This window comes from Triticum aestivum, chromosome 7B (assembly GCF_018294505.1).
Source record: "Triticum aestivum cultivar Chinese Spring chromosome 7B, IWGSC CS RefSeq v2.1, whole genome shotgun sequence".
In the NCBI taxonomy this organism is placed as follows: domain Eukaryota; kingdom Viridiplantae; phylum Streptophyta; class Magnoliopsida; order Poales; family Poaceae; genus Triticum; species Triticum aestivum.
Genome location: NC_057813.1, coordinates 70796985 through 70799180, shown reverse-complemented (window position 1 = coordinate 70799180; position 2196 = coordinate 70796985). Strand labels below are relative to the sequence as shown.

The 2196-nt window shown below is 49.7% G+C and overlaps 1 protein-coding gene across 1 annotated transcript; it reads right to left on the bottom strand.

The window, feature by feature from the left end:
- Positions 1-1253: 1253 nt before the first annotated feature.
- Positions 1254-1930, bottom strand: LOC123157145 (histone H3.3). The gene has a single exon (XM_044575388.1). It carries the CDS (start codon positions 1822-1824, stop codon positions 1414-1416), a length of 411 nt encoding a protein of 136 aa, XP_044431323.1. The 5' UTR covers positions 1825-1930; the 3' UTR covers positions 1254-1413.
- Between the last annotated feature and the right edge of the window lie 266 nt (positions 1931-2196).

The following is a 2196-nucleotide window of genomic DNA, read 5'->3' as shown; positions in this document are numbered from 1 at the left end:
AAAGACGAAACCATTAATGTTGAATGAATGAGACCATGGTAACACCCCTGACGAATGATTCCGCTCACACATGTATACAAATCGCTTCTCCTAGAACAAACGAGCATGAGTTGATGGCTACACGAAGCGAGCGTCGGTTGCTAGGAGAAATAGAGAGATTAGGAGATGAAAGATGATATGACATATGGACTCGGCTAGTCAGTGACTGTGGAGAGTGGTCTCGGCCGTGATCGTTATTTTCCCGGTGCGCCAAACAGATTCAAGGTTTAATTTTACTGGGATCGAGGAGTATAGGCCTATAGAGTACCAACTTCAAAGATTTAGATGTGAGGGTTTATTTGCGTCACGATCTACAACCTTAGAGTTTAAAATAGACTTCACTCTTCTTAAAAGAGGGTTGGTGAAGCCAGATAGCGAGGTACCCTATAAATTTGTCGTGACCTATCATCAACAGAAGTCGTTGCGTAGCTCTGCTTCTTCACCAATGTGAACCTTGGTACAGTTACAAAATGCATCTTGATGCGACATTGAGAGGCTAATTAGGAATGGAAGGTATTAGGGAATGCATCGAATGGAGCAATGAGAGAAAATGTAGCTCTAGGTCGAATTTATGGTCCAATGTTGCAACCACAGGTGCAACACCCTGGATTTTTTATTCCGTTTCAAGTAATTCGACCGCAATCGCCACACCTTCCACAGCCATCCGCCTTAGTTTTGGCTCCTCAACTAACTTCTCTTTTCGAGAGTACGCGACCATATAAAAGGCAGAATTTCAAGGATAGTTGGAGGCAGGGACTGGAGGTTTTAAGTGATGGGAGGCATAACATAATCAATAAAACCTAGTAAGGATATTTAGAGTGTCCACTCTAAAAATGATGGGATACAAACAGAATTGTTGTGTCTCAGTTGTCCAACTAAGGTAAAATCTCGAATTCTCCAAATTATTACTGAAGCGATCAGTTACAGAACTGCTCAAGAAAACCAACAAATCTTCGCGCTGTTACAAGATCAGCATAACAACCATGTTCCACGTGGGCACCAAAATAAAAAAAAATCTCCGCCGCCGCGAAACTTCAATCCCAAGGCCAAACGGCGCCACAGCAACAAAACTGTGAAGAACAAATAATATACAGTGCAGCAGCAAAGTTCACCAGGATCAAAGAACATGAGGCTGAAACTCAGCACTTCCTTGGAAACGATAATGGTCACAACTCACAAGCATTTGTTTGCAATTTTAGCACAAACAAACCATATGGAAAGACGAGTCATTGTAACAATGTAACCAACCAGAATTCTTTTTTTACAACAGAATAGAAGTCGCCTATTGCCTATTGCTAACACGATCTGAAACCAGAGGCAACGAACGGACAGCTACATTGCAGCAATCCCGCGACGGAAGTTGCTAAGCCTGATCTAGGCGCGCTCCCCTCGGATGCGGCGGGCGAGCTGGATGTCCTTGGGCATGATGGTGACGCGCTTGGCGTGGATGGCGCAGAGGTTGGTGTCCTCGAAGAGCCCGACGAGGTACGCCTCGGCGGCCTCCTGGAGCGCCAGCACGGCGTGGCTCTGGAACCGGAGGTCCGTCTTGAAGTCCTGTGCGATCTCCCGCACCAGGCGTTGGAATGGCAGCTTGCGGATCAGCAGCTCCGTGCTCTTCTGGTACTTGCGGATCTCCCGCAGCGCCACCGTGCCGGGCCTGTAGCGGTGGGGCTTCTTCACGCCGCCGGTGGTCGGCGCCGACTTCCTCGCCGCCTTGGTGGCCAGCTGCTTGCGGGGCGCCTTGCCGCCGGTCGACTTCCGGGCCGTCTGCTTCGTACGCGCCATCGATCCCTCTCCTTCTCCGCGAATTCGAACTGGGCTTCGACTTGCGCGCGCTGCGGTTTGGGGAACTCGAAATCGAACTGGAAGGCAACGGATTGTGTACTGAGGATAGTCGAGGGAAAGTGCGGTGGGAATTTATAGGTGACGGGTGGGCAGGGGAAACGTGGCCGACGCGGTTTCTTCTTCCGATCGTCTGGGAAAAAGTTTCATTTGCATCGGACGGCTGTGGGTTGCCGAGGCGAAGCACACGATCCGCGTCCTCGGCGCTAGTTGGTGGGAGGCCCCCGACGAGGTGTGGATCGCTGACGTGTCCATGCATAAATGGGCTGCCGTCTCGTTATCGTTAGTTTATCGCCCCAGTGAGTTGACATTTAA

What these genes read in the sequence shown, in the direction of transcription:
- LOC123157145 (XM_044575388.1), bottom strand. Translation starts at nt 1,824, where the DNA reads ATGGCGCGTACGAAGCAGACGGCCCGGAAGTCGACCGGCGGCAAGGCG.